The sequence below is a fragment of the Megascapheus bottae genome, chromosome 8, assembly GCF_031878675.1.
Source record: "Megascapheus bottae isolate mThoBot1 chromosome 8, mThoBot2.hap1, whole genome shotgun sequence".
Lineage (NCBI taxonomy): Eukaryota > Metazoa > Chordata > Mammalia > Rodentia > Geomyidae > Megascapheus > Megascapheus bottae.
The window spans coordinates 54,497,868-54,513,378 of NC_143516.1; the positions used below are offsets into that span (position 1 = coordinate 54,497,868).

General features: G+C 38.6%; 1 protein-coding gene across 2 annotated transcripts in view; it reads left to right on the forward strand.

Annotated features, from left to right (window-relative positions):
* The window catches only part of Rngtt (RNA guanylyltransferase and 5'-phosphatase), a 233,839-nt gene that overhangs the window by 50,618 nt on the left and 167,710 nt on the right, over nt 1-15,511 (forward strand). For both annotated transcript variants that reach the window (XM_090338447.1, XM_090338446.1), the window contains exon 9: nt 10,894-11,029. In XM_090338447.1, coding sequence (XP_090194573.1) covers nt 10,894-11,029 — 136 coding nt within the window. The remainder of the gene's footprint in view (nt 1-10,893; nt 11,030-15,511) is intronic.

The following is a 15,511-nucleotide window of genomic DNA, read 5'->3' on the forward strand; positions in this document are numbered from 1 at the left end:
AGCCTCCTAAGCATCTAGGATTACAGGTATGTGTCACTAGTGCCTGATATAGTCAGCCATTTTTGGAATGTGTTATTAAATCTATTCATATGGTTGTACATACAGCATGTCATCATCCATCTTCAAAGCTCTTACATGTAACAACACTGAAACTATCCATTAAACAGTACTTGCCACTCCTTTCTTTAACATTTTTTTGACAGTCCTGGGACCTGGGCACTGACCTTGGGCTTTCTCAAGGGTAATGCTCTACCACTTGAGCCATAGCAACACTTCTGGCTTTTTCTGTGTATGTGGTACCAAGGAATTGAACCTAAGGCTTCATGCTTGCTAGGCAGGCACTCTACCACTAGGCCACAGTCCCAGCCCTCATTCAAGTACCTTTAACACTAATGCTGGTGAATAAACATATAAAACATTACTAGTGCGCATTGCATTTCTGCTAAAACTTGGTTTAATTGCCAAGTAAAGATGAAATTCTGTAAACTAGATTTTAAGGTTCTTACTTGATCTTTCTATATGCTTTTTCACCACGAAGTGATTCTTTGTCATACGTAATGTGTTATTTGAGAAAACTTAAACAATGATGGAGCAATTTGAAAAGGACCTGTTCTGTGGATGTCATGAAGACGAGTTATTTGTTTTTATCATCTTTAAGTAGTTGTGCATAGTGGTTGCCATTTAACAAAACAGATTATGAATATAGTTCATCTTGATCAGTGTCACTCCTTCCTATCAACCTATTCCTTCCCTGAAAGTGAGTTTTAAGTAGAAATTTGAAGGTTTGTATTTGAGGTTTAGGAGCAGGCATATATAATTTTTGAACAAGGGGCAGTAGAATAAAATGTTGCAATTTTAAAATTAAAAGATAAAGTTATGAGTCTGACACCAATAAGCATGTCATTAGATTTGAGGAGGGTTTGTATTTTTTTGTTTTATTCCAATTGGTTTTCCTGTTTTTTTTTGGGGGGGGAGAGGGTTCTATATAGCAAATATTATTAAGTCTGGAATTACAGGTTCTGAAACTGGGAATTTTTCCCCTAAATGCTTGTAACTACTACCCTTTTATTATTGGTAGTTAATGTAAATTAATAACTAAATTAAATAATGACTTTACTTTTTGCCTTACTATACACTTGATTATTTGAATTGCATGTTATTAATTTTGTGGAATAGGATAAGTCCAGAAACATAGTAGGACCATTGCTGAATCTGCACAAGGCTCAGTTTTATTGGCTGAATCTGTAAATTTGAAAATGATTACAAATAAATACATATGGCAGTTTGACAAGGCTAGAGATACTTGTAGGTTTTCAAGGTATATCTGTAGATCAGTAAAAATTGAACTAGAAGTTACGTTTTGTATGATGCCTTTTCTATGGACAGAATTTATGAAATACTGTTTATTAAGTTTTGATGAACAGAGCACAGTAGAAAGTTTGTAGTACAAACAATATACAAAATAAAGATAGCACATGTATGCAATCCTAGTTCTTTGAGCTTAAAACAAGGGAATAATGAATTCAAGGCAAGTCTGGTTCTATATCAAAAACCAAAAATATTCAAAATCAGCCAAATGAAAGATGACTGTGCTTACCAAGAAGATATTTAAATTAGTTAAATTTGTAAATCTTCATTGATTTGCCACCTGGCCTGCTATTAAATGTACAGTTTTCTTTTTAAGACAAAAGATTGGTTAGGCAGATTTGACAAATTGTTAGGGAAGTGAATGAGCTTTGCAGTTTAACATTAAATAATATGTAGTTTGTGTAATTACTGTGCGAATTTAAGTGATTAAATAACAGAATGGAGTTATTGCTTGAAATGAATTTAAGACCATAAAGCCTTAAAGTAAATTTAAGACTATAAAGCCTTATCACATCTGTTTTATGACTTTAAATTGATGTGATATGAAGATGACAGGAGAGTTGATCTTTTTGAAGAGCTGGCTGTGCTTATCCAATCTATAATCAAAATTAAAATGCTGGTAGGATTGAGATCTTACAATACCAAGTAATATTTTGATTTTTTTGAGAAATAGAATATGTTGGAAATATGTCTTCATCACATACATGTCAGTTCCTTATGATTTGTTAATGTGGAAATAAAGACCTTAATATTGATTTTGTTTTGGAATTTTTAAAAGTTTAAAATAAAGCTGTACTCCAAATATTTATTTCTTTTGAGGAATTGAAGTGTTATGTGTTGGATGAACAGATAATAGCCATTAGTTTGAAGTTAAGGTTCACATATAGGATTATATTGTTTTATGATCAGTTCTTTTTCCTTTTTAAAGAAATGTCGCAAATGATGTTTTAATTTATCAGATGTCCATGGAATTTCTTTAAACTATATCTTATAGAATTGCAGTATAAAAGGTATTTTTACATTGTATATAAATCTTATGTTAATTCCTAGCATAATTACTGTGTATATGTTTAGCAAAATGTACTATTGTAAAAAGCTTATACAAATGATACAATAGTGATGTAAGCAATTAATGAGAACTAATTTGAATACTTGGTATATTTGACAAGAATGTTTTTTTTGCCATTTCTGTGGCTTGAACTCAGGGCACTGTTGTTGGACACTTTTTTTTGCTTAAGACTAGCGCTCTGCCACTTGAGCCACTGCACCACTTGTGGCCTTTTCTGTGTATATGGTACTGAGTTGAACCCAGGACTTCATGCATGCTAGGCAAGCACTCTGCCACTAGGCCATGTTCCCAGCCCCAACCAAGAATTGATTTTTTTTTTTTTGTGGGTCATGGGACTTGAACTCAGCCTGGGCGGGCGCAGTCCCTGAGCTCTTCAGCTGAAGGCTACCGCCCTACCCCTGGGCCTGTGCATTGTCCCTGAGTTCTTCAGGCTACCACCCTACCCTTGAGCCACACAGCCCCACTTCCTGTTTTCTAGAGGTTAATTGGCGATAAGAGTCTCAGGTCCTTTTGTGCCCAGGCTGGCTTTGAACTTTGATCTTCAGATCTCAGCCTTCTGTGTAGCTAGGATTACAGGCGTGAGCCGCTGTGGCCAGCAAGAATTGATTTTTTTAAAAATTGTTTTTTGTAAAGGAGACTTCTTGGAGAGATTGTGAAGGGGATTATTATTTCTATTTTTCTGTCTACAGAAATTAAACATTACTTGTAATGTTTGAGATGTGTTGTTAGCTTTGAGGCTTGTGGGTGGGACTAAGAGCTGAGTGATGGTACCTTCCACCTTTAATCCTAGCTACTTAGGAGGTCTGTGGATTTTGATTCAAAACCAGCTCTGGTAGAAAAGTCCTTGATACTTATCTCCAAGTAAACATCAAAAAGCAGAAAGTGGAGCCTGGCTTAAGTGGTGGAGCACTAACTTTAAAAGCTCAAGGGTAGTGCAAGGCCCTGAATTGAAGCTTCAGGATTGGCACCAAATAAATAAATAAATAAATAACATAATAAGATATACTTAAAATTTCGTTTAAGAGTTGAAAATGTCAGGAAGAAAATGGGTTAAAGTGGACATTTGTATACATTGCAAAAATAGAATTTACTGAGCATTGAGCTAGTGAGAGAGATGGATGGGCCAGGTGTGCAGAAGTTCCATGGGGAGGTATAAGAAAGCTAGAGTTTGGCAAGTCAGCTTTTATTTTTTTTATTTTTTCTTTTTTTTTTTGGTGGCTCATGGAGCTTGCACTCTAGGTGTTGTTCCTGAGCTCTTCAGTTCAAGGCTGTGGCCTCTTATCCCTACCTCTTGAGCAATAGCCCACTTCCTGTTTTCTAGTGATTAATTAGAGATTAGAATCTCATGTTCTTTAGTCTCAGGCTGGCTTTGAACCGTGATCCTCAGATCTCAGCCTCCTGAGTAGTTAGAATTACAGGCGTGAGCCACTGTGCCAGCAAGTCAGTTCTTCAACGGGGGTTGTTGAGTAGGTAGCAGGATCTAACCATCTGTTCTTAGGACAGGCAGCTTTAAAACTTAAGTTTTGGAAATTGACTTTGAACTGAATTTTCGGTATGAGAAATTCTATTATACCTAAGTTGAGTTCTATGTTCCTCTGCAAACTTGAGATTAGATTTTATGAACTGTGTGCCAGGTTTTTTTTTTTTTTCTTTTTCTTTTTTTATTGGTCCTGGGGCTTGAACTTAGGCTCTGTCCCCAAGCCTCTCTGTGCTCAAGGCTTGTACTCAACCAATTGAGCAGCACCACTTCTGGCCTTTTCTGTTTATGTGGTACTGAGGAATTGAACCCAGAGCTCCATGCATGTTAGGCAAGCACTTTTACACCAAGCCAAATTCCTAGCCCTGTGTGTCAGTTTTAATTGGGAGCAGAAATGAGAAAAAATGTAGCAGAGGTTTGGTAGTTGATTCCTGTGAAAAAGATGTGCAGAACAAAAATTAACTTTGGCTTTCGAATTGTACATTTGTCTCCTCTGAAGAATGAAAATAGATGTCATTCTTTTTTGGGGGGGGGCAGTCATGGGGCTTGAACTCAGGGCCTGAGCACTGTCCTTGGACTTTTCTCAAGGCTAGAGCTCTACCACTTGAGCTTCCAGCTTTTTTCTATGTATATGGCACCAAGGAAATCTTTGTGCATGCTAGGCAAGCACTTTACCACTAGGCCGAACTCCTGGCTCCTAGATGTCATTCTTTTGGCATGAAGTTATTGTATAAATAACTAGTATTGTGTAACCTTTGATATTGATAATAGTGAGATCATATCATAGGTACATTTACCTTACTTGCACTTAGCTGTGTAGAGTGGGTCAAGTGGGAAAAGTGGGAGTGGCGGAATGTAAGCGTAATTGTGAGCAGTAAAAATCAACTTTGGCTAATTGATGTTAAAGAATGTCTTGGGGGGCCAGGAGTTTGGCCTAGTGGTAGAGTGCTTGCCTAGCATGCAAGAAGACCCTGGTTTGATTCCTCAGTACCACATGCATAGAAAAAAGCTGGAAGTGGTACTGAGGCTGAAGTGGTATAGCTCTAGCTTTAAGAAAGTCCAAGGACAGTGCTCAGGCCCTGGGCTCAAGTCCAGGCTTGCCCCCCCCCCCCCAAAAAAAATAAGAATGTCTTGGAAAAGTCTCTAGAGGCATGCTTAGGAATCAAGGGTAACGAGCATCAAGGACCAGAGCCAAAGTGAAGGTATAGGAACACTTGAGTGGGAAGCCATCACTGGTACTTGTTCACCATGTCTCCGTTGTTACCATGAATAATTTTTCAACCATTCTTGTTCCTGTCACTCAAGTTAAAAGGCTTAGTAAAAAGAGCCTGTTTTCAACCTGTTAGGGGACCAGGAGTAGAGAAAATCTGGTATTTGGTTTCTATTGTGAAAACAAAATTATCCATATCCAAATGAACTCAGTCGGTGTCTGATTTCTCCTATGGAAAACAGAACACTTCTTCCTTACTGCTTCACAACTCAGTAAGTAAATGTCACAAGTTTAAAATCATCCTTAAAATTTCCTCTTTTCTTAGCTCCACTTCTAGCAAATAGTATATGGTCCTATCAGTCTATTCCTTAAATTTATCCAACTAAGTTATCATTATCATTTTAATCTCAGTCCTCTGATTTTTTTCATTCCATTTATTACAGAGATTCTTGTTCACATAGGTTTAAACTTTAACAAAAACAAATTAGGGGCTGGGAGTATAGCCTAGTGGTAGAGTGCTTGCCTAGCATGCATGAAGTCCTGGGTTTGGTTCTTTGGTACCACTTACACAGGTGGAAGTGGTGCTGTGTCCCAAGTGCTAGCCTTGAGAAAGTTCAAGGACTGTGTACAGGCCCTGAGTTCAAGCCCCCAGGACTGGCAGAAGAAAGAAAGAAAGAAAAAGAAACAAATTAGCTTAAGTCAGTTTGTTTAAAACCACCCGGTGAGTTGCAGTTACTTTCCTACTGCTTTTTAGTTCTAGTCCGCTCTTTTTCTGCTGGGTTTCCTAAAGCCACATTTTCCTGCTCGATTGCCATTCCTCTTCTAGTGGGATTTATCATTTTGGAGCACTGGCAGACATTTACAAGTGGAGAGTGGCAACTTCTCACTTTTCAGTTTGTAAGGAAACCCCAAACAGCACAGGACAGTTATTATTCTGTTTTCAATTTTTAGCAACCTCAGCAACAGCTTGACTCTCACTCTTGGAGGTATGGAGGTACGGTGTCTGGGTGGAATCCTAGGTAGATGGAGTGTCATTGTATCATGTCCCCCACTCACCACTTGGTCTGAGTTTCTCTCGTGGTTTGAGCATTCTCCACTTAGTGCCTGTTTCGCAGAGACTCAGAGTTGAGCCATAGGTTCCTCTCTGTACCAGCCATATGGTGCCTCTGCCTTAGAGATTTGCATATCTAACAGCGATGGACTGCCCCTTTCTTGGCATACTTTTTCAGTGCCCTTTCAGGTAAGTTCCTAGCTCTGGTCCTCCTGCATATTGGTCCTTTTACTGTGTAGTAGGTACTTACTTTCTGTACTGCTTAGTTTGTAGTTCACTTCAGCCTTCTGATTTTACCTTTTCAGCGTCTGTGTTACCCATCTCCTGTATTAAACCACCAATTTCAGTTACCATTATGGCCTCTCTTTGCCGCATTTTTTATTTTCTAGGATAAAGGAAAAAGAAAATCCTTAATGATTGTGTCTTCACTTCTCTGGTCTCAAATCATGGCATTTTCCTGTTCTCTCTATGCTTCAGTATTCTGAACCATTTACATTGCCCCCACTAGTGTTATACAGTGGCCTCTTCCGTGATGCAGGTCAGAAATAGTATACCATAGAAGTTGTAGAGAAACTGTTACCTAGGGTTTGATATCAGTTTTGTGATTTCCCTGGCTTTATACCTTATTTAATTTAACCTCGATTTCCTCATCTGGAAATAGGGATAGTAGTTGTACCTCTCTGGTAGGATTATTGTAAGGATTAGAGCCAGGCGTGGTAGTGTGGTACTTGTAATTCCAGCACTTTGGAGGCTGATGTAAGGGGGACCAAAAATACACACACAAAGATTGTTCTAAGAATTAAATGAATGATAAAATGTGAAGTGCTTTGAACACTGCTTAGCACACAGTGATTCTTCCATAGATTTTATTCCTCTGATGCCTTCCCTGAACTCCTCAGTCTGACATAGCATGCTTTGTGTATACCTCTTATTCTTCACCTTTTCTTCCTATTCTTGAGATTATTTTTTACTTAATGGTATAATTTATATGAAGTTGCAAAAAGAGTCTGGCTCCTGGTTAGTCCTTACCTACTGGGGCTTGAGTTCATGTCCTGGGCACTGTCCTTGGACTTTCTCAAGACTAGTACTCTACCACTTGAGCCACAGTACCACTTCTGGCTTTTTCTGTGTATGTGGTACTGAGGAATTGAACCTAGGGCTTTGTGCATGCTAGGCAAGTACTTTACCACTAGGCCACGCTCTCTTACTATCTTACAAGGAAAACTCTAATGTGTTTGATAGGGGCTGGCAAAAGGTATAGAGATGGTACTGAAATTAATTAGTTTTGTGATCTACCAAGGTGCTTTTTTATGTGGGGCTCTCTGACAGGAGTGGTGGTAAACTTGCTGTAGTATGAAGAATATGTATCTTATTATTTTTTATCTTTCTCAGTCACTGAGATCACAGATATAAAATCAAACCTCTAGTATATTTGTGTGTGTGTGTATATATATATATATATATATATATATATATATATATATACACATACAACTTTGGAAATACATTAAAGAGAAAGAAAATTGATAGGCAGTATTAGTTCAACTGCTAATTTACATGCCTTCAAATAATCTAAAAGAAAAGTGTCTTATTATTTTCTTTTCCAAAGGGAAACCATTTCTCAGGGTCTAATTTGATTGTATGTTTGTTGTTGTTGCTGTTAGTTAGCTTTGATCTCTTCCTCTCCCCTCATTATATAAATACTTCTTTCTTTTTAAATTTGAATTTGCATTTTATTGTAAAGGTGATATAAAAGTAGAAATAACTGATGATGCACAGAAATGATAACATTTTCAGATAGGCATTCTTCTATATCTGCTGTGTATGTACAGTTTTATTGTCCACGCAAATTTGGATTAAATGAATTTTTTTAGTGGGTGAGGGAAAGGGGTATTGATGTTCAAGAAGTAGGGCTGGGAGTTTAGCCTAGTGGTAGAGTGCTTGCACGATTCTTCAGTACCACATATATAGGAAAAAAGCCGGAAGTGGTGCCTGAGGCTCAAGTGGTAGAGCCATAGCTTTGAGAAAGTCCAAGGACAGTGCTTAGGCCCTGAGCTCAAGCCCAGGACTGGCAAAAAAAGAAGTAATGTACCCACTATCTGATGAATGTCTATATATCACCCTGACAATAAAATACAATTAATTTTTTTTTTTGGCCAACCCTACAGCTTGAACTCAGGGCCTGGGCTCTGTTCTTGGGCTAGTGCTCTACCACTTGAACCACACCGTCACTTCCAGCCTTTTCTGTGTATGTGGTACCAAGGAATTGAACCTAGGGCTTTGTATATGCTAGTTAAGCACTCTACCACTAGGCCACACTCCCAGCCTTGCCATTGTTTTAGAAATGTTTGAATGGTATACTATCATGTTGCCATGCACATGAATATGCAGCATTTTTTTTAGTCTATCTGCCCAATAATTGGAGTTGTTTTCACTTTTTTCATTGTTATACAATAATGTGAACCTCCATATACATAAAGCTTAGTTGAACAAGTATTTGTTGGGTGCCTTTGTGTGTTTAAATAACTATAAAACTCACTTGATTTGTGGGAAAGAACAAAATAGTTATGATGTCTGCATTTGGAGTATGAGATAAAAGCTTTGTATAATTGGTGCTTAGAGTTGAGTAAGCATTGATAATTTAAGTTGTAAGGTGTTCGGAAATACTTTTTTATTTGAAGGCATGTGAATTAGCAGTTGAACTAATACTGCCTATTAGTTTTCCTTCTCTTTAATGTATTTCCTAAGTTGTATGTATGTATGTATGTACTATGGGTTTGATTTTATATCTGTGCTCTCAGTGACTGAGAATGATCGAAAGAGCCTACTTTACTTGGAAAAGTAGTTTATAAATTTTGTTTTTCTTTAGTTAGTCAGTATAGATTTGGCCATGTACACTTTTTTTTTTTGGTTGGTTGGGCTTGAATTTGGGGTCTGGGCACTGTCCCTAAGCTCTTTTTAGGATAGTGCTCTACCATTTTGAGCTACAGTTCCACTTCTGGTTTTCTTATAGTTAATTGGAGATAACAGTTTCACTGACTTTCCTGCCTAGGCTCTCTTTGAACCATGATACTCAGATCTCAGCTTCCTTGGTGTAAGGTCTGCCCAAAGGAAACTCCCCGCAGTTCAGGAGAAGAGGATTTATTGCATGAGGAAAGAGCAGACTCCTGCTATCCAAGATGAGCTGGGTGAACAAGAGAGCTTATGGTGGGAAGTGAGAGATTATATAGGGGGAGGGATATAGACACAGCGGATCTCAGAGGATAGGGAAATACCTCAGTGGAGACCTCCCACTGCCCCCAGGCATGCCAGTTGCCAGGGTTATAGGTGCTGGGCTGGGATTTCCAGGGTGCAGGGAGAGAGAGCAAAGGGAAGAAGTCATTTCTTCCAGTCAGACCTAACACTTGGTAGCTAGGATTACAAATATGAGCCTCCAGCACCCTCTGGGTGCACACACTTTATTTTATTTTATTTTATTTTATTTTATTTTATTTTTTTTGGCCCCCTTCTCTTTCTGGCCCCCCACGCTCCGGCCCTGCTCGCTCTGGCCCCGCTTGCTCCGGCCACCACTCGGTTGGGCTCCGCTTGCTTGCTTTCGCTCTCTGTCTCTTGTTGCAGTCTCGTCTCTGCCACTTCCGGCTTGGTTGTGTATGTGGGATACCGAGGAATCGAACCCGGGTCTTTGTGCATGCTAGGCAAGCACTTTAACCGCTAGGCCAAACTCCCGGGCCCAAGTGCACACACTTTAATATAAAATTATTCAAAGCCGAAGTGGCTGCAACTCTTGAGTCACACCTCCAGCCCAGTTGGTTGTTTTAGAGGCAGAGTCTTGCAGACTTTGCTGTCTAGGCTGGCTCTTCTGAATCTCAGCCTCCTGAATAGGTTGGATTACAGGCATGAGACACCTTCCTTACAGTGTTTTCTAATTTCTGAGCCTAGATTAACTTCTACATTAATTAAATTCTGTCTTTGGTTAAGAATGGATATAATATAAACACCTGTAGATAATTATGGATATTAAATTTGCAATTGAGATAATTTCCTAATTAATAAGAAATTATATTACAATAGTGAATCATATTCACTTGAAAGTGGAACCATAATCATATATGTCAGTACTTGGCAGTATGCAAGATTGTTGCGCTTCTCTTTCTCTCTCTTGATAGAAAATAAAATTTCTGGTCAGGCACTGTAATATCTGTAATCTTAGCTACTCAGATGGCTGAAATCTGAGGATAATCCATGAGACTCCAACTAATCTCCAATTAAATCTCTAATTGACAAATAAAAGCCAGAAGTAGAAGTGTGGCTCAGGTGGTAGAGTGCCATCTTTGTTAGTTTTTTTCAAAGTGAAAAGAATAACATATCTAGGTTTTTAATGTAAACTGCAACCCTCTCTATGACTATATGTTTGTTCATTATGAAAAACTTCGATGTAAAATCTTAGAAAATTAGAAAAATATTCCTATGTGCTGTAAGTTTGCTTCTGGCCATCACCTTGTCTCCAATTAAAAAAAACAAACAAACTTAAATTTCTTAGATTTCCTTACATTTTGGCAATGAAAAATATCCAAACTTCATTTATGGTGTTTTAATTTGCATGATGTAGTGCCTAGTGAATATTACTCTACAAAGATGTTGTAAATCTAGGAAAACCTTTTTTTTATGACCCTGTTCTTGATATGCTGTTAATATTACCCTTTTAATTCCATTTACAGTTACATGATGTTGATTGATGGCACAAATGAAGTTTTTATGATTGATAGAGACAATTCAGTGTTTCATGTTTCAAATTTGGAATTCCCATTTCGTAAAGATCTCCGAATGCATTTATCAAATACTCTTTTGGATGGGGTAAGTAATTTATTTTGTATGTATGCATTTACAAGTCAAACACTGCCATTTTTTTAAGTGTGTGAAGAAATTAGAATTGAGTTTTTATCGACTTGTTAAAGTTCATATGCATTTTCATTTTACAAGATCAATTTTTTTTCTTTCTTTTTGGGTTGGTCATGGGACCTGAACTTAGGGCCTGAGTACTGTTCCTGAATCTGTGTGTGTGTGTGTGTGTGTGTGTGTGTGTGTGTGTGTGTGTGTGTGTGAGTGTGTGTGTGTTTATTCATATATTTTATTCTGCCTTTCCATATGTATTTGTTAATACCTTCAATGTACATATAGTAAGCTAGTTTATAGGTTCCTCAAAGAGAACCAGATATTTCCTGATGTTTGTAACTCTACTTCTGGCAAAGTGCCTGGCAAATCATAAGAATGCCATAAATACCTTTTACACAGACAAGTCACTTTTCTCAACTTCTTAAAAAAAATTTTTTTTTTATTGCAATGTATAGAGGGATTATAGTTACATTTGCCAGATAGTAGGTGCATTACTTCTCATTCATTGATACCCCTTCTCAGGCCTTTTCCCCATTTTCCTTCCTCAACTCCCTCCCAATCATCTTGTTTTCCCCCTTCCCTTTCCTATTTCAAATAATCAAATGTATATGTCCCGGAATCTTTTTGCTCAAGGTAAAAAGATTTTGAGCCACAACTCACTTCCAGTTTTGGGGTGGTTAATTGGAGATAAAAATCTCATGAGCTGATTTTTTTCTGCCTGGGCTGATTTCCAATGTCTATCCTCAAAATTTAATGGCTCCTGAATAGCTAGTCTTACAGATGTGAGCTACCAGCACCTGGCCAGATCCTTGTTTTTTTGTTTGTTGTTGTTTTTGTTTTTTAATTGCTATTATAAAGGTGATGTAAAGAATTAGATCCTTTTAATAAAGGATCTCTAAGCTTGATATTTGAGACTAAATGGGATTTTTGAGACGTAGTCTTTACTGGAGAAAATAGTTAAGGAAAATGAGTTTAATTCTATCTTGGTAATTTTCAGTCTTTATTAGAGTAAGGGAAATTAAATCATAGCTTTTTGTTATGGAAAACACTTTTCTTGAAAAAGACAATTTTTATTGTATTATTGTCAATTGAATTTTAGTTATGTAATATTCCCTAATCACACATTCCCAGAGCCCTTTAGTTTTAAGGACTGCAAAGCTTATGGAGATTCCTTATCTAAATTCCTTGTGTGGTTGTTAGGGTTGTATTGGAAAGATTATAAGTGGTGATAATATTGTCTGGCACATAGCAGAGTAAATATTTTTCTCATATACATTTACATACATGAATTGTTAATAAGACTTAGCTTTTTTTATTTTGCCAGTCCTGGGATTGGGCTCAGGGCCTGAGCACTGTCCTTTGGCTTTCTCAAGGCTAGCCCTCTACCACTTGAGCACAGCATCACTTCTGGCCTTTTTCTATGTATGTGGGAGCACTCTACTACTAGGCCAAACTGCCAGCCCTTCCCCTCCCCGCCTTTTTTTTTTTTTTTTTTTTTTTTAATGATTGTTCGTGGGGCTTAAACTCTGGGCCCCGTGCTGTCCCTGAGCTTTTCAGCGCAAGGCTACCACATTACCTCTTGAACCATAGTGCCACTTCCGGTTTTCTAGTGGTTAATTGAGGTAAGAGTCTCAAGGACTTTCCTGCCTGGGCTGTCTTTGAACTGGGACCCTCAGATTTTAGCTTCCTGACTAGACAGGATTATAGGTGTGAACCACTGGCACCGGCCTATCTTTTCCTTCCCCCTTTCCTCCCTCCTTCCCTCCCTCCCTCCCTCCCTCCCACCCTCCCACCTTCCTACCTTCCTTCTTTCCTTCCTTCCTTCCTTCTTCCTTCCTTCCTTCCTTCCTTCCTTCCTTCCTTCCTTCCTTCCTTCCTTCCTTCCTTCCTTCCTTCCTTCTTGCTTTCCTCCTCCTCCTCTCCCCCTCCCCCTCCTCCCCTCTTCTCCCTCCCTCTCTCTCTCCCTCTTTCTCTCCCTTTCTCTCTCTCTTTCTTTTTGCCATTCCTGGGGCTTTTATCAGGGCCTGAGCACTGTCTTTGGTCTTTTCCCTCAAGGGTAGCACTCTTCCACTTGAGCCACAGCACCACTTTGGACTTTTTTATGTATGTGGTACTGAGGAATCAAACCCGGGTCTTCATGCATGCTTGGCAAACACGCTAGCACTGGGCCGAACTCCTGGCCTTACTGTATTTTATTTGTGAGTTCCCTTTTCAGATCCTTCCCAATTTTCTGTTGGGTGTTTATCTTTTTCTTTTTTCCTCCCCCCCCCCCCCAGTCCTGGGATTTGAACTCAGGGCCTGAGCATTTGGACTTTCTCAAGGCTAGAGCTCTACCACTTGAGCCACAGGGCCACTTGCAGTTTTTTCTGTTTATGTGATGCTAAGGAAAAGAACCTGGGGTCTTTGTGCATGCTAGGCAAGCACTCTACCACTAGGCCAAACTCTAGGCCTGTATTTTCAATTTTTATGAGATTTTTTTTTGTCTCATTGGGGTACTGTCACACATTTACTTTTTTAGCATTTTTTTCTGGTACACAGATATTCAAATACATTTTAGTTTTCAGTACCCTCATTTTATTGTATTTATTATAGTTGTTGGTTTTTTTTTTGTTTTTTTGTTTTTTTGGTCAGGGCCTGGGTGCTGTCCAGCTCTTTTCTTTTCTTTTCTTTTCTTTTTTTTTGCCAGTCCTGGGCTTGAGCTCAGGGCCTGAGCACTGTCCTTGGACTTTCTCAAGGCTAGAGCTCTACCACTTGAGCCACAACACTATTTCCAGCTTTTCTATGTATGTGGTACCGAGGAATCGAACCCGGGTCTTTGTGCATGCTAGGCAAGCACTCAACCACTAGGCCAAACTCCCGGCCCTTGTCCAGCTCTTTTTGCTCAGGCCTAATGCTTTACCATTTAAGCCACAGTGCCACTTCTGGTTTTCTGGTGGTTAATTGGAGATGAGTCTCACAGTTTTTCCTGCCAGGTCTGGCTTTGAACCACAGTTCTTAGATCTGAGCCTCCTGATTAGCTTGGATTGCAGGTATGAACCCTTAATGACTGGCTCATTATGGGTTTTTTTTTTTTTTTGGCAATATAAATAATAAAATAAGGGAGAAAAGGCTCTGAATAGCATTTTCAGATGTTTACTGTAGTTTATGACTGAACTAATGTTTGTTAAGCGCTTGTCAGCTTCTAGGTGATATGTGCAGAGTGTCAGCATTGCTTAGATTATGGAGAAAATCTGATCTCCTATACTGGTGGGGATTTATTGGAAAATGTAAGAGACCTTTAAGTAAAAACAACTCTAAAAGGGAGACATTTAAGTAAGACAAGTCCTATGGCTCTAAAAGAGAAGTAAGTTACTGCTAATTAAACAAGTGGGCGAGATTTTTTTTTTTGTTTGTTTTGCTAGTCCTAGGGCCTGAACTCAGGGCTTGGGCCATGTCCTTGAATTTTTTTCTCTCAAGGCCAACATCTACCACTTGAGCCATAGCACCACTTCTGCCTTTTTCTGTGTATGTGGTACTGGGGAATTGAACACAGGGCTTTGTGCATGCTAGGTGAGCACTCTACCCCAAGGCCACACTGCTAGCCTCAAGAGATGTTTTGTATAGGAGCTTGCATTAGAAATGGTTTGTTGTAGAAAAAGATTTTTAATGGACATGATCTTTAGGGCATTACAGGCAGGAAATATTGATAAAAAATTAGATAAGTAACTGCGTATAGATTTAGCTTGGTAACCCTATTTTCAACCCAGATTTGGATGGCTGAGCGCATCATAATACTTGTGAGGTTTTAAAATAGCAATATGATTCATGATGTCAATTTACTTTGGGCCAGAATTATAGTTACCATATCTGTTTTTCCAGTTAGTTAATTAAAATAGTCCTCTGGCTCGAGTTTCCTATTTTGTTTTTTTTACCCTACATTTTCATTTGCAAATTGTTTTTGTAAAATTCCAAATCTAAGAATAACTCAAATCACTTAATTGTCTGCCTGTTGGATATGAGCACTGAAGTTTTATTTGCTAAATTATGTTCCTTGACCCACAAAATGTAGAAAATAGGAATGTAGTAAGATGGCAATAATTCACCTGAAACAAATAAAATTTAATCAATTTAATATTGAGACTGAGGGGAAGATATAGTAATTAATCATTAAAAGTACTAGCAAGACTTATAGAACTGTATGCCTATTAACTATTAATTTTTTTTTTTTTTGTTGGGGCATGGATCTTGAAGTCCGCCTGGGCATTTGTCTCTGAGCTCTTCAGCTCAAGACTACCACTTTACCCCTGGGCCTGGGTATTGTCTCTGAGCTCTTCAGCTCCAGGCTACCGCCCTACCCTTGAGCCAAGCCCCACTTCCATTTTCTGGAGGCTAATTGGAGATAAGAGTCTCACGTGCTTTTGTGTCTGGGTTGTCTTTGAACCTTGATCCTCAGATATCAGCCTC